Source organism: Hipposideros armiger, unplaced genomic scaffold (assembly GCF_001890085.2).
Source record: "Hipposideros armiger isolate ML-2016 unplaced genomic scaffold, ASM189008v1 scaffold_676, whole genome shotgun sequence".
In the NCBI taxonomy this organism is placed as follows: Eukaryota; Metazoa; Chordata; class Mammalia; order Chiroptera; family Hipposideridae; genus Hipposideros; species Hipposideros armiger.
Genome location: NW_017732026.1, coordinates 684,070 through 711,967, shown reverse-complemented (window position 1 = coordinate 711,967; position 27,898 = coordinate 684,070). Strand labels below are relative to the sequence as shown.

General features: G+C 33.5%; 1 protein-coding gene across 1 annotated transcript in view; it reads left to right on the top strand.

Annotated features, from left to right (window-relative positions):
* Positions 1-27,898, top strand: part of DPP10 (dipeptidyl peptidase like 10) — a 521,286-nt gene that overhangs the window by 11,918 nt on the left and 481,470 nt on the right. The window contains exon 2 of the mRNA XM_019626422.1: positions 15,366-15,461. Within this exon, the coding sequence (XP_019481967.1) occupies positions 15,366-15,461 (96 nt within the window). The remainder of the gene's footprint in view (positions 1-15,365; positions 15,462-27,898) is intronic.

The window sequence follows — 27,898 nt, the reverse complement described above, 5'->3', positions numbered from 1 at the left end:
GTCCCTCTGACACTCCACTCAGCACAGTACCCTCCAGGTCCATCCATGCTGCCACAGATGGCAAGAGCCCACCCCCTTCCATGTCTGAGCAATATTCCACTGTATACATGTACCACCTCGTCTTTATCCATTCAGCCATTGACAGACACCCAGGCTGCCTCCACAACTTGGCTATTGAAAATTTTTCCCTATCCCTTTACTTTCAGTCTGTGTGTGTGTGTCTTTCAGTCTGAAGTGAGTCTATTGTAGGTGGCATATGTAAGGGTTTTGTTTTCTTATCCATTCAGCCACTCTCTGTCTTTTGATTGGAGCATTTAATCCATTTACATTGAAAGTAATTGTTGATAGATATGTAGTTATTGCCATTTTATTATTCATAGTTTTGATCTTTTTCTTCCTTTTTTATTCCATGTTAAAGAAGTCCTTTTAACATTCCTCATAATACTGGTTTGGTGGTGATGAACTCCTTTAGCTTTTTCTTGTCTGAGAAGCACTTTATCTGACCTTCAATTTTAAATGATAGCCTTGCTGGGTAGAGTACCCTTGGTTGTAGCTCCTTGCTTTTAAGGATGTTGAATATTTTGTGCCAATCCCTTGTTGCCTGCAAAGTTTCTGCTGAGAAATCAGCTGACAATCTTATGGGAACTCCCTTATAAGTTACTATCAATAGTTGCCTTTCTATTGCTGCTTAGGATTCTTTCTTTGTCTTGAAACTTTGCCATTTTAATTATAATGTGTCTTGATGTGGGCCTGTTTGGGTTCATCTTGTCTGGGACTCTCTGAATTTTTTGAGCCTGTATGTCTATTTCCATCTCCATGTTATGAAAGTTTTCAGTCATTATTTTTTCAAATAGGCTCTCAATTCCTTGCTTTCTCTGTTCTCCTTCTGGTACCCCTATGATGTGGGCCTCGAAGCCACACACCTTAGTCTGCTCCCTATATAACTCTGACACCCCCCGAGTCACTGTCCCTCTGCCAGAGTCCAAGGTGAGTGCCCGGGAGCAAGTGAGCCTGTGTGCTGGCCCTTTAAGAGGAGCGCTGGGTTTCCTGCTATCTTCTGTCCCATCCAGATGGTTGGAATCCCCACTGTTTTTCACAGGTAGATGCTGCGGTGGCTCCTCTTCCCGGCACCACTACTCTGTGCTGGAGAGCCAGCAGTAGAGCTGGGACCCTTTGTTCCTCGGTGGAAACCTCCGTAGCCTAGGTATCCCTTCCAATTCTCATCCACCACGTGGATGTTTGGGACCAGCCGGTTTCACGTGTCTGCCTGTCATACCAGTCTTATCGTGGCTTCTTTATATCCATAGTTATAAAACTTCTGTACAGCCAGACTTCAGATGGTCCTTCAGGTTGATTGTTCTATAATTTAGTTGTAATTTTAATGTGTTCATGGAAGGAAACAGGCACAACGTTTATATACTCTGCCATCTTGGTATCCTCCACAACTTGAGTTTATGTATTTTTAATGGAGGTATTTACAGCTATAAATACGTGTATCCCTTTGAATAATGCTTCTATTTCATCACATAAGTTTTAGTATGCTATATTCTTATTTTAATTTGTCCCAAAGTATTTCCTAATTTCCCTTGTGATTTCTTCCCTGAAATAATGCTTCATAAGAGTGTGCTGTTTAATTTCCTCATATAGGTTAATTTTCAAGTTTTCTTTCTGTTACTGATTTTTAGCTTCATTTTATTACATTTCGAAAACCTAATTTCCCAAAGAGACTCTTTCTCCATCTTTTCTCCACAAGCTTTGGATGCTGTATTTTATGCCTTAACAGTATCTTTTTCCTTCGGTGACTGTGCCTTTTTCATTTGCCTTACAATGTTTTTGAGGAATACCTTCTACTTTTCCATGCTGAGTGATATGACTCAGGTGTAACAAAGATGAGTGCCTTGTGTCAGTCCTTCAGGTATGCCCCACAGAGTTTAGAGAAGGCAAACCAAATTCTTTGAAAATGAGATCTGCTCTGTTTCCTCCAACACTCAGAGATCAGGATTCCATACTCTAAGTTCAGGCTGCTAACACAGATTACAACCATGACAGGGAGGTGATTGTAGTAATAGCCAATGAGTGCCACAAAGCTTTCTTATTGTTTGTAATTTGCCTTTGCCTTGATTCAGTTTTCACTTAATTGTTGTAAACCTTTGACTATTTTCCAGAATTTCGATAGTGTTTATTCTGAGTTTTGCTTGATATTTTGATGTTTCTGTGGGGAAATGGATACTTGTGGCTTCACACTGCTCCATGTTCACTGATAGCACTTTGGTAACTGACTTTACTGACACAATTTACATGTGTACTGGCTTCTGTCTTTTGTGATCAACCTGAGTTCTTATATTTGAAGGCATAATGAATAGAGTTTATATTTTTAACATCTACACAATTCCATGCAATTATTATACCATGCATGGTAGTTTGTACTATCAGTACAAACTGCATTTTTCATAATTATTGACCAGTGACAAAATTATATAATTATTGATTCTGGCATTAAAACTTAGAGAATGTCAGATAAGTATTTTGTAAAAGTGTTTGATGATGAACTTGGTAACATAATAGAGTGTGATTATTAAATCTGATGATGTTACCAAATCAAAAAGAAAGTCTCCATCTTTAGAGATCTAGATTAAAATTTACTATAAATTTAGCAGTTTAAAATGTAGTCAAAGTAAATAGTAAAATATACACAGCAGAGGTTAATGTGGGGCACTCTAAGCAATTATTGAGGAACCAGAATGATTTTTGGGCATTTGAATTATATCTATCAATATTTACTGGATTAGAATTTAAAAATTAATTTCTGAGATATTTTCTAAAATGCCTATTAATTCATTTAAAATGGCAATCGCGTAGTATGTGTAAATATTTATAACATATAATAAAAATGTATTTTCCAAAACAAAAGGAAATTAGTGAGAAGAATGGCATAATTTATATTTTTGTAAATCCGTTTATGTCTGGCTGAATAGAAGAAATCAGGATACTCATATGTACTCCTATGTTAATTGTTTAATAATAGGTTGTTTTGGTTGAAGTATATGAAGGAATTCTGGCCTAATAAAGAGATGTAGTTAGAAATGGAAGATGTAATTTAATAGTTTTTTCACATAATTGTAAATGTTCTTCTTTGATACTTCTTGAGAACTTGACAGGTGTTAGATTCTTAAGATTCTTGCAATTTGGAATCTGAAACCATGTTAATAAAACATTGATACCCTGCTACATTAATATCCATTGGTCCATCTTTTACTTTGAAAGGATCTTTTACCAATCCATGATTGTATAACATCATGCTTTGGTCATTTGAAAAATATTAGTTCATTGAGTTATGCAGACCTTCCAAATGTTGGCATAGTTTATCATGCAAAAACAACAACCAGAAAAACACAGTTGACATCACTGACCATACTACTAGAAAAGTCTCACTAGAAAAGCATTGGGAGGTGTCAAATTCAAGGTGGAGAACACAAGGTTTCCAAAATTCAGGTTTTTTCCTCAAAAGTTTGATTTTATAATTTGTAACAAATTCAGTCATGCATATTTATTTAAACATGAAAGTTTCATTCCATTTATTTTGAATAAAAATATTTGCCAAATACTTAAGTCTGGATAATTATAGTTTGTTATTCATTCCTTTCACTAAATATGATGTTCCATGAAAAAAAGCAGTTGGTTAGTTCGGTTTAAACCCAACCAACTTGCCCACATGCTTTTTTCTGACAACCATCATGTTGGTATAGTGTGGAAGCGTTTGTTCATTTTTATTGTTTTTATTTTTACATACTTCAGATTTCACCACACATATATTTAAAAGATCTCAAGTTTTGAGATTTAATGCAATTAACAATATTTAGAACTGTATCAAAGAAATTCTTAGGTGAAACTATATATTTTTTAATTGTGTGTATATGGCAATAAAGAATAGAGTGACAATAGTTGACTATTGGTTATGTGCCAAGAGGGAAAATTTCAACCCACTGTAAAAGGGTAGTATCATTTAAAACAATATTATTATACTATTATTATTAATAAAATTTTGACTTCTAGGACCCCTGTTTACCAGTTTTCCATGAACCACACTCTGCAAACCTCTGCTGTAAGTTATAAAGATGTGATATAAAAATTTGCTCATGGTAATGTGATGGAAACAGTGTATTTGAGGAAGCAACTTAATCATGGCTATGTAAGGGCTCAAAGTCTCAAAGCAGGGCCATGACACTTTAAGGTAAAAAGACAAACATTCCAGGGTGTGTGTGTGTGTGTGTGTGTGTGTGTGTGTGTGTGGTGTGTGTGTGTTATTGTGTAATTTCTCTTTACTTCTCACCATAGGAAAGCCCATTATGTAAGTATATTTCTCATATATAAATTTTCTACTCAAATTCAGGAGATGTTAATTTGAATGAAGCTCTCAAAAAGAGGTTTGAGAATGATTAGCACTTTGAATAATTGATTTGACTAATTAAGCTATGAGTAAATCCGGAAGTTCTTGACTTATTTATTCAAGAGAGGGCAAGTTTGAGATAGAATTTAACAGACCTTTCAGAACCTGAGAGTGCATTCCTTATTTGGTGAGCATTTAGAGTCTGCTGAAAACAAGGGGAGCTAGTACAAACGATAACAGAAACTAGGGAAATCTTAGACATGCAAGCTACTTTATTATATTGTCTATGTGTGTGTGTGTGTGTGTGTGTGTGTGTGTCTGTGCGCGCGCGCGTGCACACCACTGTGTGCAGCATACTTTCAATAAAATTCTGTATGAAGAAGTCAAACACACCAAAGCAGAGCTGTTCTCTGTTCTAGTTGAAGAACACCGACCACCTAGCCCTCACCATTACTCCCCACTTCTTTGTCCTGAGAGGGCATGTTAGAGTCCCTAGAACCCAGTTGGCAATAGTGCAATTTACTCCAACTCATTCTCTTTACAAATGAGGAAATTGATGCCTACATAGACCGAGTGATCTAGCCAAGGGTATGTATGCTAGTTAAGAGTTGAACTATGACTAGAATATGATCTCCTAGTTCTGATCACTGTTATTTCAGTGTCATTGTTTGTTCCTGTTTGAGGATAGAGAGTAGGAGAATAGGCTCACAACTGTGTGTTGGGAACTTTAGAGAAGATGAATGCATTTTAGGAGGCAAACTTCTTGGAATCCATATTTCAGTATTTTGTATTTAATGTAAATTTCCTAAATATCCCTGCCCCCTCCCCCCCAATGTGTGGTGAAAAAAAGGGGGAAGGTGGGGACGGAGAGAAAGACACATACATAAATATTGGGTTGTTGAAAAAATCATGACGCATTTTTGCAACGAAAAACATAAAAGAAATGTGTCATGACTTTTCCAACAACCCAATATATAATAACTTATTTGACAGCTGTCCTCTTCATCTATTCAGTAGAGACATAGCTTTGGTTAGAATTTAGTAACTTTCCACATAATTGAATTTTTTAATTAAATTCTTTGTAATTAAAATATGACTTTCTACATGAAAGTCACATGCTGGAAATATACTCAAGAAATGAACATCTGTTGGAAGATAATCTGATTTTGGAAAAAAGTTCAATTAGAAGAGTATTTATTATAGGCTTTATAAGATATAGAGTTAATCTGAATCAAAATTGCTTTTAGTTAGTAGAATTAATAAGGTCTCTTTGTTCAAGAAACTTAGCTATTGTCACAGTAAGATTTTAGAGTAAGACTAGGCTGAAGATAGAAATAAAAAAAGGAAACACACAGCATGCCAAGAGGAGCAGAGGTGATTTTCTTGGACTCTAGGACAGATGTTATGCGAAGCACCAATTCCTTTTGTGCTTCTGTTTGAGCGGATGAATTGTTGAGCACAGCAATACTAAGTGACAAGCTGCTTGAAGTTTCTATTATTGACAAGACATTTATAATTTATCATTTGTGTGATTCATATATTTGACCTTACAAATTCAATATGATCAAATGCCCTTCTTCAAAAAGAGTGAATTTTTTCATTATCTATAAGCAGCAACTCAATACTATTCTTTCCTTAGGGTAAAACTGAGAACATAATGGAAACATTTTGGCTGAAGGGAACAACTGTGAAAGAGATGAGTATTACAGAAGAACAAAAAATATTTTTTTGTGGTTCTGGAATTGTAAAATTCAAAGGTATTTCATATTGACCTGTACATTTTGATGTTTTAATAATAATAATAATGGCTGACATTAAATGAACTGAGTACTTTGCCTAATGATTTTTGTATATGTCCTCACTTATTAATAAAAAGAAAAGTAGCTTGAACCAGGACATATTTTGTGACTTTTTTTTTCTGTTTCAATAATGTGTACTTTTATTTCTCAAATTTACATTACAAACTATATAATATCTTAACTTGGAAATAGTAAACCTTTGTTCATTTTCTAGATGATAAATTAGGAGACATTAAAAAGAACTTGGGATAATACATCTGATGTCAAATGACATAAATTTGACAACATGTAGGCTTCTGTATAGAGCTTCAGCATCCTAGTGAAAGAATAGTACAATAGAAGATAAGAGCGGAACTAATATTTCAACGGTTAAGTAGTAAAATAAAACTTTAAGTTCTGCCTGTTGATTGGTTAGAGGATGTACAAGCCACAAATATTTTGTAAAAATCTGAAATATAGCAATAACTGTTATGATTTGTATTCTGTATATTCAACTAGTTATATTCAACTAGTTGTATAAGGAGGGGCAGAAAGGGGTTACTCTTTCAATGAACTTGAAACATTCAATAATGTTTAAAATAGAAATGCACCAGAAGACGAGCCTGTACCAACACTACACATGGAAAATGAAAATAGCTGTTAAGACTAAATCGAGATTTAAACATAGTAGAGGGAAATGGAGGTGGTGGTACATTGGGCATCCAGACAGAAAAGGGAACCAATCACATGAGCAGAAAAGGAAAATTTGTTTTTCTTGTGAGGAGTTTTAAATAAATACCTAATTAGATTTTTCTTTTTTTTTTACTATTTTACAAGAAATTATTTCAAACAGGATTTAAATGAAAATAAATATTTCTGAAACTTTCATGTCAAGAGTAAACTAAATACAAAGTAATACAAGTCATTTCAGTAAAGAGAAACAAAGAACCAGAAGTTGTAGATTAGTTTTTCTTCAATTCAATACTGAAGAACTTTCTTTTTTTTTCTTTTAAGATTATGCAACCAACTTATTTCAAAAGGCCATTTAAAAGCAAGATGGGATTTTTGGAAGAAAGCACAGAAAACCAATAGCTGCTTATGATCTTAAATGGCAGACTGGAGCAGAGAAAGCACATGGAATAAATTATTTAATCTTAGTTCTGTTACTACATTTGTGTATCCAAAGCTAATATTCTGTACCTTGTAACTGTTTAACAAATAATTACTTTGCTCCCGGTTCTTTAAATACTTATTATTGTTGTACTGTGCATCTCATTGGATTTGTGTGCAGCTATTCATTATTGAAACCATAATCGTAGAGTCCTATTTGGTTAACAAAGAATCACCCTTGTAATAACAACTATTAATATATATGAAGTTTTCAGACTTTCATACATATATACACACTCACATACACACACAAACACACATCAGAGAGGTATCTCATATTTAGATACCTAATAACTAGAGATAACATATGTTACCCAGTACCTTAGTAGTGAGGAATAAGGTCTATGAAAGATGAATATTTAAGACATATTTTGGTGATATTAGGGAACAGTTACTGATTTCAGAATTTCCTTTTCTGAAGATTTATAAGAAAGGAGAATTACATGTGCATGATCTGTTCAAATTATTTGCAGTCTAATATCAGTTTTCTTCTGAGCTGCCTTCTCATTGTTCAGTGTGAATTATTGGGATGAATGAGTAATATCCAGGATTCTTGTTTGATAAGTGTATCCTTGGAGTTAAAATATGAGTACTGGCAGTTAAGTTGGAAAACTCATCCTAGAAAAAGTGCTACATACCTCATTGCTGAATATCACTATGATCACCTTAAAAATACTCCCCTTGGGAAGCTATGCACCAACACCAGCTCTTAGTCCACACTTCAAAGCAATTTTGAAACTTTTCCTAGAATGTCCATCAGAGCTTTTGTCATATTCCCTTGATGTCCTGAATGTCATCAAATGTCTTTCTTTCAATATTTCCTTTATCTTTGGGTAAAGAAAGAAGTCATTGGGGGCCAGATCAGGTGAGTAGGGAGGGTGTTCCAATACAGTTATTTGTTTACTGGCTAAAAACTCCCTCACAGATAGTGCTGTGTGAGCTGGTGCATTGTCATGATGCAAGAGCAATGAGTTGTTGGCAAAAAGATCAGGTCATCTAACTATTTCATGCAGCCTTTTCAGCACTTCCACATAGTAAACTTGGTTAACTGTTTGTCCAGTTGGTATAAATTCATAATGAATAATCCCTCTGATATCAAAAAAGTTTAAAAACATCATTTTGACTCTTGATTTGGACTGACAGAACTTTTTTGATCATGGAGAATTGGCTGACTTCCATTGTGCACTTTGACACCTTGTTTCAAGGTCGTATTGGTACCCCGATCTTTCATCACCAGTGATAACATGGCCCAAAACATCGTCTTACCTCTCCAAAAGGCCTTGGCAAACTTTGACTCTCCTTTGCTTTTGTTCATCAGTGAGCTCCTTCAGGACCATTTCTGCACACACCTTTCTCATGCCAAGATTTTCAGTTAAGATTTTTCTAACTGTTTCTCTATCAATTTTTATTTGGTCTGCAATGCTTCTCACAGTCAGCCGACAGTTTTGATGCACAATTTGAGTACATTTTGCAATGTTTTCATCATTTCTGCTTGTTACTGGCCGCCCTGACCTCTCTTCATCAGTGACATGTTCTCTCCCCTTAGACAAACATTTAATCCATTTGTACATTGTTTTTTTTTTTCATGGCATTATCACCATAAATTTGGACTAACATGTCCCTGATTTCACTTCCACTCTTGCTAAGTTTAACAAGAAATTTAATGTTTGTTCATTGCTCTAATTCAAGCTCAGACATTCTTTCAATGGCACACAGAAACACGCAATAATTAATGCCACTCAGCAAGACACCACCACACATCAACACGAACACAGCTGTGAGACACTGACATACCAAGGTTATGAAACTTTACTGAACTGCTTGTACAGTGCTGCCAATGTAAGCACACGTTGGCAACCTCGTGAACTTAATTGTCTGACCTTGCACAGAGACAATTATTAAAATGTATCAAATAGTAAGATTTCTCCAGGTGATTCTAATATAAATTAAGTTTCTGAGAAGTAAGGTTGTAATGTGGGTCGTAAGTGCTCAATGGTAAGATATGATAGGATGTGCTACTGAAGTTCTTATATTAATAATGTGCACAGTGATCACAGGGTAAATCTGGAATTTTAGGCTGGCATGTTCTCGATAGTTTTCTCGAAGAAAACAGACAAAATCCCCACTCTTTAGTGAATACTGTGACATTGCTGTATTTCAGAAAAGAGAAAGACTGTGGCAATTGTACCTTCATGGGCAAGTTGGAGCAGAATTGGATGCTACTAAGGTCTGGAGAAGGAACACTGAGGAGTGTAATTTGAATTGGAAGATGAGTTCTCTGGCTAAAAGAAATAAGACTATTCTTAAAATATCATTTTTAATATTGTATATTGTCTTGTTTTTTAAAAAAATCCAATTAACAGAGTATTAAAGAGAATGAAGAGTAAGAACATTTTGAGAGACAGTATAGCTTAATTTGTCAGGGAGATGTAGGTTCCAATATTGGTCCTGCTTCTTACTAACTCGCGATGTTTAACTTTGCTGAGCCTAAGTTTTTTCCTGTGAAATGAGGATATTAACAACCAGTAGAGTTTAGGAGGGGCATTTGGAAAAGGGAGGATTACAAAAGATGAACATCCAGAAAGATTATGATGAGACTTGGAGATAAAGGGGGATGTGGGAAAGAAGCCAGCTTCAGAGGCTATTAAAAGCAAAGCTTAAATATTCATTATATGTAGAAGGAAGAAGTCTTTATTTTAGGACTGAAAAATTCAAGAGACCTCAGGGAGAGTGCCTAACAGCTGAAGAAAAGAACAATGAAAGAAAGAAGGAAAAAAGTAAAAGGAATAAAGTATATAGTTCAATCTCTCAGTAATGAATGAAACCAAAGAAATTAATCCTTTAGTGACATATATCTGTGTCTGATTATTGTTTAAAGGGCATATTTAATTACAATAATTTAAATTACCTTGAGGGTTGATTTTAAAATAAGTTCTAGGGGCAATTGGAGTAGAAGAAAAAATCCTTATTATTAAAATTACTAAACTATTCCAGATAACAGAAAATAAATGAAAGTTTAAAAATGTTTAATAAAAAATATAAAAATGTTAACTGATCAATGTAATGCAAAGTGAAAAAAATATGGACTATGTAATTTCACTCATCAACACAGATCTAAATATCTAAATAAACATTTAGCACATTAATCTAGCAGTGTAAAAATAACCATATTTCACCATGATCAGTTGGATTTTGTTATATAAATACAGGGTGGTTGGAAACAGAAAATTTTATTTATACAATTTTTATATCAACACATTAGAGGGGAAAATATGTTTATATAAAAGAGCAAATTATGGAAGTATATTATAACATAGTAATTTCTAATAAAAATTCTAAGTGACACAGAAATAAACACAAATTACCAAAGCATGATAAAGATTCCTTACCAAAAATTATGATAAATATTAAATAAGGACATATTGAAGATGCTGCCATAATAGAAGAAATATACTATCACTATTATTATTCAACATTGTTTTTGACATTCAAGTTGATGAAATAATTCACTAAAATGAATATGTGGTTTTCTACAAAATGTGCTGGAGCAATTGAGCATCCAATAGGCAATAAAATAAAATAAAATAAAATAAAATAAAATAAAATAAAATATGAACCTTTAATTAACCATCGCACTATATACCAAAAAAGTAAGTCAAAATGGATCAGGGACTTAAATGTAAAATATAACACAACTCTTTTAGAAAAAAATATAGAAAAAAATCTTCAGGACATAGGATTAGGTGAAGCATTCTTAGTCTTGACAGTAAAAGCGTGATTTATAAAAGGAAAAATTGATGCACTGGACCTCATTTATTACAAATGTTTTCTCTGCAAAATTCTTTTTTAAAAGAATGAAAAGACAAGGCAGAGACTTGGAGGAAATTTTATTTTATTTTATTTTATTTTTAAGTCTTCATATTTGAGTTTATTCTTCATTTAACTTTTTAAACATTACTATAGTTGATTTTTTGAGGAAATTTTAAATTGACATACTTGTGTATAATAAATTATTTGTACCTAGACTAGATAAAGAAATCTCCAAACTCAGAATTTAAACAAACACACAAACAGAAACAATCCAATTAGAAAATGGGCAAGTGCCATGAGCAGACATTTCACTGAAGCGGATATACAGATCACAAATACACACATTAAAAGATGTTTGTTAACTATTAGGGAAATGGAAATTAAAACCATAATGAGATATCATTACATGAATATCAGAATAGCTTAATTTTTTAAAACAACACCAAATTCTGGCAAGAATACAGAGAAACTGGACTACTTATCCATTGCTGGTGAGAATTTAAAATTGTAAAACTACTCTAGAAAAGCATATGATATTCTCTTACAAAACTGAACATGCGCTTACTATGTGACCCAGCAATTGCATACTTTGACATCCCAAAGAAAGGAAAATTTGTGTTCATACAAAAACCTATAAAAAATGTTGATAGCAGCTTTATTCATAATAACCCAAAACTATAATTGATAACCCAGATGTCCTGCAACAGGTGACTTGTTCAACAAACTGTGCTACATTCATACCTTGGAATATTATTGCTAAGCAATAACAAAGGAACAGAGAATTGATACACTCAACAATTTAGATCCCAAAGGGAATTACACTGAGTGAAAAATGCCAATCTCAAAAGTTTACATACTGTACAAAATCATATACATAGCATTCTGGAAATTACAAAATGATAGAGATGGAAAATAGATTAGTGGTTGCCAAGTGTTGTAGAGGGAGGCTATGATAGGAAAAGGGCTGCACCGGAGATCCTGGTGACGAAGCCTTTCTGTCCTTAACTGGTGCTCGTCTTATTGATACCAGTACACAGAACTAAACACACACACACACATGCACAGGCATATACAAATAAATACATGTACAATTGGTGAAGTTTGAATAAAGTAGATGGAGAGTTTAATGTCAGTTTCTTTTTCTGATATGATTATGCGAGATGTTACATGTTATTGAGGGAATATCATGAAGAGTATAAAGGATCTAATGCTCACAACTGCATGTGAATTTGCAATTGCCTGAAAATCTTTAATTTTAGATGCTATAATTGGATATGCAGAAAAATGAAAGATTCAATTACTATTGGAATTTTTTAGAAAATCTGATATGGTGAATAATGTAATCATTAACTGCACATGCATGTATACTTATATATATTCTTATTCTAAATTATATATGTATACATATATAATAAATAACATATAAAAGATCAAAGAAAGAACAAATGTTACAGAATTACCAAAATATATTTTGAAAAAATATTTGAAAATAATATTGTTTAGTGTGGTACATTTGCCTTGAAAAGTATTTCTATATTTACATCTGCCTAAAAGATACAGTAAAAATAAAAGCAGTATGTACAATTTATGTAGGAAGAGAAAAAAAATTTGGAAGAGAAACAGATATACTTGTATAAAGTATATTTATATGTAATACATGCAGTTAATTTTTCAATTTAGTAGATAAGTATCATTTATGTAATGGATTGTGATAGCATAATCTCTCCCACTGAAATAAAGTTAGACTCCCACCTCTCACCTGTATGTATATAAATTTCATTGGGTCAAATAAATAAATGTATTTCAAACAGAGATGGTGAAATATAATTCTCTAAGAATTGAAGGGGTTGGATTAGGCAAAATGATGGTGCATTTTATGTACACTTTGGGAAATTAAAATATTTGAAATTTATCTATACCAAAATTTGCTCTTTTTGAGATACTCATAGAATAAATATATTTCTGAAACCCTAGTAAAATTAGTTCATTTGATTAAAATCCCAAACTCCTATGACAGAAAATGAATTTTAGAATCAAGTCTCTTTTGGTTTGTCAAACAATTTTACTCATGATGATCTCTAAAATGCTCTTCTTTTGTCCCTGCTATTCCCTTTCTCTGTGTTTTGAAGCCTGTAAATCCCAGTCATTTAACTTTTAAAATTTTAATAGACTTTATTTTCTAGAGGAGCTTTAGGTTCACAGAAAAATTGAGCTGAAGATACAGAGAATTTTCCATTCGCCCCTTGCCCTCACACAAGGCAAGACCTCCCCCTATGAACATCCCACACCAGAGTGATACATTTGTTACAATTGAGGAACCTACACTGACACATTATCACCCAAGGTCCATAACCTTACCTTAGGGTTCACTCTTGCTGTTGTATATTCTACAGGTTTGGACAAATGTATCATGACATGTATTCACCATTACAACTGCTGATATTTTTAGTGTATCTGTAGTTTGCCTTTTTCAGAATGTCGAATAGTTGGAGTCATATAGTGCATAGCCTCTTCAATTTGGCCACTTCCACTTAGTAATAGGCATTTAAGGTTCCTCCATGTCTTTTCATGGTTGATAACTCATTTCTTTTTATCACCGCATAAGACTGCACTGTCTGGATGGACCACAGTTGATCCATTCACCTACTGAAGGACATCTTGGTTGCCTTCACGTTTTGGCAATTATGAATAAGGCTGCTATAAATATCCATGTGCAGGTTTTTGTGTGGTCATACATTTTCAGCTCATTTGGGTAAATACCAAGGAGTCTAGTTGCTGGAGTGTATGTTTAGTTTTATAAAAAACTGTCAAGTTGCCTACCAAAGTGCCTGTACTGTTTTTTATTCCCACAACAATAGATAAGAGTTTGTCTTTTATTTTGAACTAAGGCTTTTTTGGATTACTTTTGCAAGATATTTCCCTTTATTTCTCTGAACTCTTACAGCATTCTGTATCCTTATTCTGACATCTATCTTATTCTTTCCTGCTTTACAAGTGTGAGTCCCTAAGGGCAGGGCATAGATAATGTCTCCAGCACCTTACGATGCTTCACTTAATACCTTGAAAATGAAAGGTTTCAGTATTAAATGAATGAAGTTCAAATTTTGATGTATCAGACTGTCAAATGGAACATTTTGTTTTGTAAATCTCTATATAATCATAATGTCTTATACTAGGCTAGAAATCAAACAATTCTCACTATTTTCACTAGTAATATTTTTTTCAGTTGATCCTTAGCAATTGTTTTGTGACTTAAATACATGGTTGATTCATGTTAAAGGAAATAGCATTTGAAGTTACTGATTCTTTGCCCCGGCTTTTCAGCTAAAAGAAACAAAGCTCTTGCTGTAGTAAGTGCTGAACCTTTAAAAAACAATATCTAATGAGGTTAGTATATAACTTTGACATTTTATTTTCAACCAGAGTGAAGGTCAGAGCTGAAAGATCACGAAGGTGATTTTACACAGTAAATAAACAATGCTATTATTTTGCAAAGAAAACAAAATATTGCTAACTCATCTATAGCCTCTTGCATCTAAAAGTGTGTTTGCTATGCCAAATTTTGGTACTTAAACTGTGTTGTCCTTCCATGTCTTAGATTTTGGAATTTAAAAGAGGAGTACACCTAGTTCATATGTCAGAGACTAATATAAATATGTGTTTTTCATTCACATGTGCTCTTAAATCTGCTTAGTATTTGTTGAGTGGTAATTGTTTAGTGGGACTTGGTATTTATTCTGTTTATTTGGTGAAGTTCCTTATGAGTTGGGAATTTGTTTTTTTTAATCTAATGTATTTGGGGCCCTCAAGTCTCTCAGATAAGATGTTTACAACAATACTGTAAATTTATCATTAAAGAGAATATGTTGAAGTGATTTGGGAAAGTGATGGGCTAGATGATGATTAAAGAGTGAAAAATGTGCCTTTGGGGGCACAACGTGCACTGGGAATTCTTAGCTATTTTTGTATTATATTCCACTATGTAACAAGATATTGACCTATCAAATTTGCACCGGATCAACACATTTTTAATAAAAATTAATTTACTGAAAAAATTTTATGATACAAACTTCAAATGTCAAAAGCCTTGTCAAAACAGTCACTTTAGAATTTTGTCTAGTTAACATATTTTGGAACCAAAACATTCCAAATTTTATGACTTATTAGTTTTAAAAACAAACAAGAAATAAGTGTCTAATCAAAGATTTATTCTGTTTTAGATGAACTCACAAATTCATCAGAAACCAGATTGTCTTTGGAAGACCTCTTCAGGGATGACTTTGTGCTTCATGATCCAGAAGCTCGATGGATCAATGGTACGTGTATACCTTTTTATATTTATTTTGGGTTGTGCATAATTAATATTAAAGTAAATAATTGTATCTGTAGTTAACATCTTAATAGACATTATTCTTCAAAGATTACATACGCCATTTAATTAAAAATGAATATCTTGGCTTATGTGTGAGAAAACAAATTCCTAGGATAGGTCATCAATAGAAATACCCTCCAAACATTAGATGGATTTTTCAGCATCAGCAGTTTCCTCATGATCATTATTCATTATGTGACTTTGAACATGTGTTATATCTTTATCATTTCTCTGGATTATTCTTCTTGGTATAAGGTATAGATTTAGGGAGCCTGCATATGTAAATGCAATTTGACAATCAAATTAGTTTTCTTTTTCTTTTGGTAGTTTTTCTCTTTTAATCCTGAATACTAGAAACTAGGGAGACATTGCAAAGTTGAAATGACAGAAATGACATCTTTTTCTGTCCTGGGAAAGAAACTACCTCAGCTTTCCTGAGGTTATTTCTGATTTTATGATTTTCAAAGAGTTTAAAAAAGGATTTAGATTAAAATAACCCAAATTAAAACCATTGAGTGGCTGCCTGGACTTTGGTTTGACTTAATGAAAGAACATAGGGGATTGATTGGGTAATCCAGTCAGAAGAAATGTGTTGGTGATAAAAAAGTCAGGTTTTCATTCTTTGAATATTTCACTTTGCCTGACCATACTAATCACTGTGGTCAGAGAGCTGTTAAGCTTTGCCCTTCAATTTATTTAGACAAAATATCTTTACTTGTTTTCAAGGTTTAGAGTAGATTATTTGATGATGATAAAAGGAGCTTTGCCTTTTATCTAATAATGATTATCTCTCTTATGGTCCATTCTTTCTTCTCTAATATTTTAATTAAGTGCATTTATGCCTGCAAATTAAATGGTGATTTAAAGAAGCTGTAAAAGAAGGTAACCTAATTCATGAGGGCAGGGGCCAAATCATACTGTTTACTTAGCATTAGACAGTTCCCGGAGATCAGCAGGCACTCAAGTTTTGTTTTTTTGAATAAATGAATGAATACATTTAATAGAAGTCGTGTGTTATTTTTTTCCATAAACTCAAGTTTCAGCTGAAATTAGCAGGAAAATGTGTATGTATCATAGTGATGGTATTATGGATAAAGCAAATATGAATTTTATTAATTTATTTGTGTATTTTCATTTTGAATTGTTCATAAATTTGGGACTTGCCGTATTGTTGCCTTTGCACTATGATTATTTCAGATGAAAACTATGACTAAAGATGGCTAATAAAAAAGAAGTATCATTACCAAACATTGTTCTAATACACAGATCTCTCACAAATCACTCTAATGTGCTAGAGTAATTTTGTAAATCATCTTTTTACTTGCTAGCAGTATTTTCTGTTGATGACAAAAAAAATGGTGAAAAATGTGAGTCATTAGATTTGAAATGCTGAATAATATTCTGTTTTATTCACCATGATTTTGGCCAAATTATAGAAACTTGTGGTCTTTGACTTTGGAAAGCAAGAAAAAATCATGACCTCACCTCCCTTCTCAGGTTAGCTTGGATTATTTAAAGAGACATTTACTCCTGTGTATACAACCGGCACTTTGATATTGAAATGCCAAAGGACTGGATGGATACTTAAGCAGTGGACTGCATGCTAAATTATGCCATTTCAATATCTAGGACACACAGTCTACTTTAATGCTTTGCAAGGTACCAAAATAATGTATTTTGAGTCAATCATTTTAATCAGTTTTTAGTAATTTCTTCACATGTTTTGGTCAACTTCACATGTATTGGTAAAATTGTAATCTTGAGATAATATCCTGGGAAAAAGCTGCAATGTTATTATTATATTCTGGGTAATATAATAATATTAAACCTAGGATCTATACAATTTATAGAATAATTTGACATATAAAAAACCCTTTGAACAGAATTAAATATAATCGAAGCTCTCAGAAACATGCTGTCTCTATCAATACCATTGAAGGAATTGACTCACTGTCAGCAGATTGTGTGCACGGGGTTGCTTTTCCAGTCAGAGTATAGATTTTTGCTCATTTATTCCTCTTATCCAACCTAGATCACCTTCCTGGAAATCGCTCGCTACTTGGCCTATTTACATATTCCTTACATAGCCAGGAAACACAGTGGGATCTATATGAATAGACTGTGTAACCTTGGCCTCCTTATCTCAGATTGTATCTAAATGCAAAATGTGAGCTTTTTCTTTATGAGTTGTCTCACCAGGTTTTCTTAGTATATAAGTCTCTTGAAGGAGTCAAAGCTAAGCCTATTTGCAAGCTTCACTTATGAAGGTCACTGTGGACTTGGATAGGCACTCATGTTCATGGTTGGCTTAACTGTCTTCCCCCACATCTGCTCATAAGGTCAAATCTCCATTTTTATAGTACCTTCTTCCTAGTTATATCACCTTGACACCTGGAAATCTATCTTCTTTAAAATTATTCATCTCCCCACATACATTTGATGATCAGTTGATCATCAGAGAAAGATCTAACATTAATTGAGTGCCTTCTATGTTAGGCTTGGTGCTAGATGCTTTATATACATAATTCATATGATAGCATGTAAAGTCAAAATTAATAACCCCAGAAAACTGAGATTTAATCAAAATACTTGTCCAAAGACACAGCTGATAAGAGGTAGAGCCTGCTTTAATGACTATGTGTAAGTATAAAACCTGCCCTCTTTCATTGTTTCACTCTGAGATGCCGTTCTGAATATCTAACACACATATAAACTACCTCTTTGGCATGTCATCATTGCAGAGCTTATTGATATTAATACTTTCATCTTGAATATTGAAATAATGTCTTTATCTCCCCAGGTATATCCATATAATGGTTATTTATATAGTCACTGAAAGAAAAATGTATAAGCATATTTATTGTCATGTCCATGATTTCAAAAGCGAATAAAGGTGTGTTCAAAAGGGTTAATAGTATGTGATATCACTTTGCTGTATTGTGTACTAGTATTTCCAGGTGGTTGGATTTTGACCTCAATTGTTTTTCTTTTTGTCTATTCCCTTTTACTAAGATTTCTTCAACAATTGTGTATGTTTACTTGAGTTTTATAGCTAATTAAGAAGAAAATTGCTTTCCCCTTTTTTAGTCTCATGGGTTTCTAATTTTTCAAGCAGTCTCCTATCAAATACAACTTTCTAAGGCCCAGCTAGAAACCATTAATGCTCTTCTCAGAAAACATCAGAGAGGAACCCCTTTGCCAATGGAATAAATTCCAAACCCCTTTCTTTGCATTCTAAGTCTCTCAGAATCAAGCTTAGCTTTTTTTCTACTATTCTGCTTTACATTGCATTGCAGCCACATTGAACTACTCGGTATTCCTTACAAGTTCCAAAGTTTTCTTGTCCCTGTGACTCTGCCACATTATTTGCTCTACCTAGAATCCCTTCCCCAATCTGAAGCCCACATTTTATCCCACTTGGAACTTGCCCAGGTGCAAAGCCAATTACTTTTTTTTTTTCCCCTGCCAGCTCTGAGGAACATCATCTTCCTCTAAACTCTAGAATTTGATTCTCTCATAGAAATTTCTACTTCAATTATAATCACATGCCTGATCTCTTTCAAAAGAGTGCTTCCAAAACTATTGTGCAAAACTATCTTTTAATTTTATTCATTTATTTTTATTTCCAATTTGGCATGAATCAATACTTTTGAAAAATACAATAAAAATAAATTATTAGAGAAATAAAACAATAAATATTCCAAATCCAACTCCTATTTTGCCTTACTGTATTCAACAGATCTAAAATTAAATTTAAAAAATATAAGTGAAAACATATTATTGGAATAAAAGAAAGGAATTTCATATATTACTTTGAGAGAATGTATACAGGCAATTAAATAAGATTGTCATTATCCTCATAAATTTTTTTTCCTGTCAGAATTAAACAAATATTGAGAGAAGTAGTGATTATTCATATTAAATGCTTATTCTCAGATTTTGAACAGGAACTAGAATATCAATATTTAAAGGTTTTAATGTAATAAATGAGTTTGTTCCCTTCTAGTTTAGTCTAAGGTTAGATTGATGATAGAACTGCTTATAGAGGATAACATATATCTAGACTGCTTCTATATTTTATTTTAATAATACTCCTGGTAGAGAAGAAATCATCTTCAAAATAAGAATGATAGTAATTGAAGAAGAGATTGTAAAGCAATTTTAGTAATCTTAGGATAGTCATTTGAAGTTTTTATCCAAAATGAATCAAGTGATACTGTATTTTAAAACTTAGTGGGAATAGATTCAATGGAATTGTAATAGATAAGCATGATATCGGGGGTGGGAGGGCAATAGATGAGGGGAGGGGGGTTGTTACTTTGTGAGGGTGAAAAGGGTAACTATTGCATTGTTCTGTACACCTGAAACTAACAATAATAAATAAATAAATAAATAAATAAATAAATAAATAAATAAATAAATAAATAAATAAATAAAACTTTCCTTCAACCCTTTACCAGTGGCCAATTTCAAACTTTATCCTGTTGTGTATAGATCAGGGGTCGGCAAACTTTTGAGATGGAAGAGCTGCCAGGGGTCAGCAAACTGCAGCTCATGAGCCACGTGTCGCTCTTTGGGTACTACATTTGGCTCTGAAGTAAAATTGAAAATGAAAAAAAAGTTAGCATAGTTTCATTTAAAAAAAATTTTTTAAGGATATTATTCACATAATGGTGATTGTGTAAAAATATATTTATGGCTCTCAAATAATTTTTAAATTGTTGTGAGGGACAGGATTGGGTGTTCCAGAGGTCGGAAAACTGTTGAGATGGAACGTACCCTAAGAGCCATATGTGGCTCCTGAGCCACAGTTTGCCGACCCTGGTATAGATCATTTAAATTAATTTTTGATCAAAAATAGATTCTGGGTTTTAAACGCATCTGATCTACAGTGGGAACGCTAATGTTACATTATAAAACATGTAATGAGGTTATACTATGTATAGATAGCTAGTTTGTCACTGGCTTATCCACTAGTTAACCTGCTTAGTGAGAGCAGTCATTTATCATGTGTTTGGATCTTGTAGCAATGTCAAATTGCTATAAGAGTTTCTAAATTCTTACTCTCAGTTAAACCTATCCCATTGTAGACCAGTGGCCAATACTTCCCAACTGGCTATAACGACATCTCTGTTAGAGCACTCTGCTCTAAGAGACAGTAAACCCTGAGGAACAGGACTTGTGTCACATTCACATTTATATTCCCCAGCAATCTGCACCCTGCCTAGACTCAACTAGTGCTCAATAAATAGTTTAGTTAGCAAATGAGATAAGCTATTATATTTTGTTTGATACATAAAGGTAGGTCCACATGATCCACAATCAGTGGAGGGTTCATTTCAGTTCTTTTTCTCATAGTGTGTACAGATGTTTTTTCTGATCTCTATAAGCCTGCCCTTCCCAATGTCCATCCAGCATGTGAATTGTTGCACACTTCTTTTGAAAAAGGGCTAGCTGGGATAAATGATAATGTGCGAGGTTCTGGATTTAATTGTTTTCTCATTGGACTCATGTTGGAACTAATTGAGTGCCCCTCCCACATGATATTCCAACGTCAATATCTAAACCTGTTATCTTTAAATGATGTGTGACAGTATGACATATTGAAATAGGAAAATGAGACAAGCAAGGGCCTTTCAGCAATTTTGTAAATCTTCTGAGGGTTAGTTTCTTCATCTAATCTGGGAGTAATTGTTCTTATAGATAGAAGCATCGTGAAAATTAAATAAGCAAAAATATGAAAAAAGGAAAGGTAAAAATGGTAAGGGCAAAAAAAGAGGTAAGAAAATATACAAATAAAAAGCGAAAGTCTGGAGATTTGTGATCTTCAAATGATAAGCATCCTAATAACTGCTTTTAGGGATGTTCTGGACAAATGATACAGTTTGTTTTTTTTTATAAATGCTCCTGGCAGGCTCATCCTGATGAATTATATCTAGGATATTGAGTAGACTATGAAAATGTATTGTTGTGATTTTCATGCAAAAAAAAAAGCCAAGTTACTTTAAATGTATCATTAATATTTTCAATGATTAGGGGAACTCATAATTAAGGGAATAAAAAAAAACCCTAGTTTGTTGTTTTTGTTCATTTCTTTGGCACTACTTTTCATGCTAGGATTTTTCTCCATCAATTCTATTTGGGTGTATTGCAGAAACTGTTGGATCTATTTGTGTACGGGCGCTGGTTACAACTCTGACAGCATTCTTATTCTCTCTTTAGTCTGTACTCAGCTATGAATCAGAATTTTAGCTTATTTTTTATTTTCTTGTGAAAAAATTTTTATTTTTCATAACCATAAACCACGCTGATATTTAAGTGAGGTAAAATTGAAATCATGACTATGAGGTTTTTGAAGAGCATTTATTTTTTTATTGCAACATAATTTATTAGGGCAAACTATTGAATAGCCACTAAATAGCTGCAGAAAAGTAGGTATGTGTTTAGAGAAATTATTTTACATCTGCTTAGTGACATAAAGCCACTAAACTGATCTTTTGAAAAAAATTAATGACATTAGAACATGCTTGGAATAAAATGTTAGGTGAAAATAGAATACAGAATCACATGCACAGTATTGTCACAATGTATCACATGCATGCACGCACCTGTAGATGCCAAATAAGAACGAAATATGCCCTGTAGTTTACTATGTTTTTTTCTCTCTCAGTAATATAAACATAGAGTGCTGTTGAGATTATGACATCCTTAGTTCCTAATTCATAGCTTAGAGAATTCAAAATGAGGTTAAGAATATAATTAATTGTTTTCATGGTGACCTTTTTTAAAATAATGTGTGTCAAAATATCTTACTATCAAGAGTAAATAACTTTCTGTCAAAATTAAAGAACTACTTACAAAAGTATACCATTAAAGCATATTTACTTTTCTCCAAATTATCAAAAATGTTTTTTATTGCTATTTGGCTTATATGTTACATTGTGCTTTGACTAAAATTTAAGTTTAATCTATATTAAAAGTACTTGAAATCATACTATGGAAACCTTACATATCAACTGCACATATTCCAACTTTTGTTTGAAATTTGAATCTAAATAGTTTTCTTTAAGGAAATGATTTTAAGATTTCAGCTTGTATTAAAATGACAATATTTATACTAACCACCAGAGATAGTAGAGAAAGTATTTACCCATAAAATCCAATGTGAACACTTCAGGGAAAAGTGTTTTCAGGAAAATAATATTTCCATGTTTTAGAAATACAATGATTACATTAAAGTATTTAAAGGGAGTTGGAAATATAAAACAAATTTAAGACTAAGAGAGCTAAATTTTCATGTTACAACTTACTTTTTGAAATAGAAAACTGTATTTTAATTTTTAAAAGAAGAGAAAAAAAAGTGTGAGGGAGATGAAGCAGCTATGCTTAGAGCTCATCAACAAGCATTACTGAGTTACAACTATGCGCCCAGCACAGGATTTTGTACATTCCAAGTGGGATCTGTTTCCAATTGGAAGGTAGGCAGTAAAATATATGGTATTCTCATAGTTATTGTGACCTACATAACTATGGTTGGTCTTGTCTTTGTTGGCCCAGGAACTGGGTTTGTCAATACAAATATAGATTAATGAATACTTGACATTGTCATCTATCTTTCCATATATTTATCCATTTATCCTTTTATTCATTCAACATGTATTTATTGAGCTTAGCAAAAAGAATCTATATATGAGGATATCAAGATGAATGAATACAGTCTTTTAGTTCAAAGGAATTATGAATCTAAAGTTTCTCTCTCTATTGTGTACAGTATCTTTACTCCTATCTCTGGATTAAGGGAGTGAAATTATTATTCAAAAGGCTGTGATTGGGGCAGGAAGTAGAGATAAGTTGAGAGGTGCAAGAAATATGTAATCCAGACTATAATACGGTTTGATTAACTTTTTCCCCCTAGAATCCAAAATACATCTTCATGTCTCACACCTCTCTTTTCTCTATGATGGAAAATCCACACCAGCACATTTTGTTTTTGAACTTTTTATTCTCTTTGCCTCTCCTTTATTTGATACAATTTTTAATTACATGTGTTAACAGTTGTGACTAATACATGCATGGACCACTGACATGGTTAAAGGAATTAAAATATAATTATGATACTCAGAGTATTTTGAAATTAGATACAAATAACCGATCTGAAGCAATTAGGCAACAACTAGGTAATACATTTCTAAGTTATTATTTTTTAAAAAATGCATTGGAACTGTTAGAGATCAGTTTCAGTGAAGAATAATTGGAGGAGTCGTCATGGAAGAGGTGAAGTTCAGTCTCATTGGCGAGGAGAGAGGAGCCCAGGGGAAGAAAGAGGCCATTGCTGGAAGAACAAGGTTATATATATATATATATATATATATATATATATATTATGGCTTTCATAGAAATTAACATGGCGTGTAAGACTAACTAAGAAAAATGTGTGTGTGTGAGTGTGCGTGTGAGTGTGCGTGTGTGTGGGGGGTGGGTGTGAGTGTGTGGGTGTAAAACTAATCGTGAAAAAAATTGATCAACTCTGTATTGGCATTATAATTAGAATATTGATACTTGATTATTTTGCTATAATCGTTATACTTTTATCTCCTTTGGAAGAGTCACTGTATGTAACTGAGGTATTTATTTCTCTACATAGAAAACCCTCTACATAGAAAATCATTAGATCATAATTTTGAAACAGAAGAATCTGAAGTTGCTTTGATAATTATTAGATATTTCATTTTCTTTAGAATTAAAATGGGATAATGTTGTTAACAAGAATTTCACTTTATGTTTATAGTATCTCAACATTTACATCTCCTTTTTGACATATGTTATTTATTTCAATTTCTCTGGAAAACCTTGTTTTGGAGGCAGGGTGGGCATTGATTTTGTGTTCTAGGTGAGTAAGTTGAGACAAAGAGTTTTTCTTCCTTTCTTCCCAATCCAAATTCAGTAATTAGCACTGGTTAGAATTCAGGTCTTTCATGTTCAATGTTGGGTACGATACACTGAGTAGAGAAAATGTCTAAAGTGAGTTTTTGTGTGGTCATCAAACTAACATTTAGCAATGTTTATAAATTAATAAAAACATCTATTGTCTAAGGAAAGAAATATTAAGGGAAAGGCAGATAACAATAAGGAAGATATTCTATTGCTCATATTGGACTTTTTGATTTGACTAGAATTCTTAGGTGATTTTGAGAAAATATAATCATTATATATCATTGATTGTAACTGTTAAAAAATTTGTATGGGGCTGGCTGAATGGCTCAGTTGGTTAAGAGTTAGCTTAAGAGTGGGAGCTCTGAGCAATAGGGCCGCCGGGTCAATTCCCACTTGGGCCAGTGACCCTGCACCCAAGCTGAGCTGCTGCTGAGCTGCCAACAGGTGGCAGGATGGCTCAACTGGTGAGAGCATGTGCTCCTAACAAGACTGCCTGTTCCATGGTGGGCTACACCTGCCTGCAACTTGAGCTGAGCTGCCACCCAGATGGCTCGGTGGATAGAGCATGTGCTCTTAACAACAAGGCTGTTGTTTCGACTCCCACATGGGATGGTGGTTACGCCCACCCACAACTAAGATTGTAACTCAGCACCTGGAGCTTAGAGACCATGAGCTGCTGACGGGCAGCCAGATGGTGACTGGTGCCCTCCACAATGAAGATTGAAGAACAACAAGTTGGCTGGTTCCCCTCCCCAATTCCCCAACATTGTTCCCCTGCCCCAATTCCCCAATTTAAAAACAAAAAGAAGTTGTGCAACTAACAATAATAATAAACTCACATTTACATACTAAGCTTTTAATAAACTTGCTTTGCCTGAGTCATGTTCTCTCTCTCTCTCTCTTACTCTGTGTTTCTTTCTTAAGGGCTAATTTAACTTAATCAGCTCTGTCATGTAGTTAGCTTGAATGGGACATTGAGATCTTTAGATAACACACAATCAACTATTACAATTTTTACATTGAATAAACAAGTACTAAGCATGTAGGTACATTTCAGAAAGTCTTTAGGTAGAAGAAGTACTAGAGATAACACTGTTTATCATTAAATGGCTAAGGTTCTCTACAGTGAGTTATTTCATGCATAATATATTTTTTAATTGTTTTTATTGTGAAATACACATTTTTTTTAAAGATTTTTATTGGGGAAATTGGGGAATTGGGGATGGGAACAGTGCTGGGGAATTGGGGGAAGGGGAACAGACAAGTTGCTGTCCTTTTGTTCTTCAGTCTAGTTGTGGAGGACGTTGCTTCACTGGCCCAAGTTGGCACCATCATTGCGCTCTTCCCGGGGGAGGCAGATCAGTTGCCGGTTTCTGGATGGCCACTCACTGAGGCTGCTGGCTCACGCTGGCTGCTGGCTACACATGGTAGCCCATGGCAACCCACTGCAGCAAGGGCTGCAGCCTATGCTGTCGCTGGTGACTCATGGCAGCCCAGCTTCAGGTTGAGCTGTTGTTCAGCATCTTAGCTGAAGAGGGCAGTGTCACTGGACCTCATATGTGGGATCCGAACCGGGGTCCTGTGGCATCCCAAGCCAGTTCTTAACCATCGTGCCACTCGGCCGGCGCATGGATGGAAATCACAACACAAAGTGTTGTTTTGAGATCAAAGGATATATTTGAACACTTCTAATGATATACAAAGCCTATAAATATAATGCTCAGTATTAAGTTCTTATTAATTCATTTTATTATAATAATCCATCATCTTTTTTAATTCATTATTTCTTTTAAACATCTGAAACAACCTATCCGATTATACTTATTCTTAATTATCTCTCCTTTCTTGCAATATTTAAATTGTCACTAATTTGAATTGAATTTGATCAAGAAGGATGAGAAGAATTGTTAATTTGTAGAAATATAATTATCACTAGATTAAAGTGTGGCAGTTCCAGTCTTTTTATGGTCAAGTGGATATGTGGATATGTTTTAATGCAATATGGTGTTTTCACTGAAGAATTGCATGTTATGTATTTGTGCAGATGTGTGATGGTGGAATGGTTGTTTCTCTTTTTAACTTGAAGTGCTTCAAAGCATTTTCTTTGAGTAAAATTTGATACCATTATGGAAATTTGTGTGATATCGAAACACTGCCTTTATGTGGTAATATTACTGTATAGTAGCTTTATATCTCATTATTTCTGTGATTGCTATTTGGTCAAATACATACTTTTATTTATTTTGCTTGCTGATGAAAATTGACTGTTTTTACTAATTATGAGTATATCAGTTACTTTAAGCATAAGATCTGTGTATATTAATAGATAATTGTTTGAGTTCAAGCTTTCATTGAAATGGTTTCCTAAGAGTTCAGTTTATCTCAGAGGGAAGTTTTTCCCAAATTAGCTGTAAGTTCATATTTCGATATATTTCTATGTAACAGCAAATGATCAGACTACTATCCAGACAGTATGATTTATCTGTAGCCTTGTTAGGCTAAAAGTATAATCAAATAAGTCAATACAAACATTGATTGGAAAGGGAATGTTTCAAAAGTATTTCAAAAATCAAGATTATTTTGTAAACTTCTCTATATGCTCACAATAAAGCAGGACATTGAAATTTGGATTATTAAGAACAAAAATGCATTTGCCCCAAGTCTAATCAGATGGTTTTTTCTTTGAGTCCTAAAACCATTTTACATAAATAATTGCCTTCACTTTCCTCTATAGTTCTGATTAGTTAAATACATATTTATTGAGTATCTATCACATGCAACACCTATATTTGGTGTTGGAAATAGAAAGATGAATGAGAGGTTATGATTTCACTCAAGGATGAATAAGGATGTAGGCAAATAATTTCAGTAAAATGTTCGGATATCATGTAATGTTAGAAACCTGTTCAAGGTAAAAATTATGGCAGTAGAAAGATTGAGTTTCTGTGGTGGAGCCTTTACAAAAGAAATAGAGTTTTGTGGGGTTTTCAAGAATGAATAAAAGTTGCTAAATGAACAAAGAAGGATCAGGGAGCCTTCCAGGCTGAAGGAATGTGGCTTCACATGTAGAATGCAGCCTGAATCTTTCTACTCAACATCTGAGAAATTTCATGTTTCTTCTATTATTCAGTTTACTGGTTGATTATTCTGCCTAAGCAAAAAATACTTTCTGTTTGTAGTAAGCCTTGTAAATCTATCTGAAATACACACAAAGAGGCCCAGAAAAGAAAATGTTTTTAGGTCAAAGTTTTCAGAATTGAATGTGCAAAAACTTGGGTTCCAAAGACATTGTCTCTGGAAGAAAAGGCTGCATGAAAAGCTTTATAGATCCCCTCCTTCAACCAGAAAAATCTCACTTTAAACTGCTTTTAATATTGAGATTTTTTACTTGAAAATAAATTCCATTACAAAAACTAAATGCACAAGTGAGATATATTTAACTGAAAC